This window comes from Pteropus alecto, unplaced genomic scaffold (assembly GCF_000325575.1).
Source record: "Pteropus alecto unplaced genomic scaffold, ASM32557v1 scaffold78, whole genome shotgun sequence".
NCBI lineage: Eukaryota > Metazoa > Chordata > Mammalia > Chiroptera > Pteropodidae > Pteropus > Pteropus alecto.
Genome location: NW_006443124.1, coordinates 15,354,917 through 15,355,502, shown reverse-complemented (window position 1 = coordinate 15,355,502; position 586 = coordinate 15,354,917). Strand labels below are relative to the sequence as shown.

At 74.4% G+C, this 586-nt stretch overlaps 1 protein-coding gene across 1 annotated transcript in view; it reads right to left on the bottom strand.

Annotated features, from left to right (window-relative positions):
- TRIM7 (tripartite motif containing 7) overlaps positions 1 to 165 on the bottom strand; it is a 9,455-nt gene extending 9,290 nt beyond the window's left edge. The window contains exon 1 of the mRNA XM_015597957.2: positions 3 to 165. Coding sequence (XP_015453443.1) covers positions 3 to 77 — 75 coding nt within the window. The 5' untranslated portion in view covers positions 78 to 165. The remainder of the gene's footprint in view (positions 1 to 2) is intronic.
- Between the last annotated feature and the right edge of the window lie 421 nt (positions 166 to 586).

The window sequence follows — 586 nt, the reverse complement described above, 5'->3', positions numbered from 1 at the left end:
TCGCCCTGCAGCTCCGCCGCCAGTGCCAGCGCTTCGGCCCCGGCGCCCGGGCCTGTTCGCGGCCCCACCGCCGCCATGCGCGCCCTCTGTGCACACAAGTTGGGCGGCGCCGGGGTGAACCAGGACCCGACAGTACGCGGGTGGGAACTCGGCGGCCGAGGCGGGCCTCCCGTAGCCCACTGGGAGGAAGGGCGCGGCTAACTCCGGCTAACGCGGCGGGGGGTGGCGCGCCCGGCTGGGAAACCGGCCGGGAGGCAGAGCGTTAAGGGCGGGCTGGGCCGCGCAGCGAGAGGGTCCAAGTTCGGGCCTGCCCAGCCTCGGGCCCCTCCGCCCCCAGCCTTGTCCCGCGGCCTCCTCGGTCCTGCGGCGCCCACTCCCCGTCACTGCCCTCGCCCAGCCCCTCCGTGGGTTCCTCTAGGCCGCCCCAGGCTGACCCAGTCAACGAGAAATGGGCTGGGACAGGTGGGCGCACACGCCCAGCTGGGCGCTACTCCCGGGTGCCGCTCCAGGCCTACCCAGCGTGGCCGGGGCAAGGGCCTGGCTCCCGGGCCATAGTGTCAGGTTCCCGGAGTGCAGGTTTGTCCTG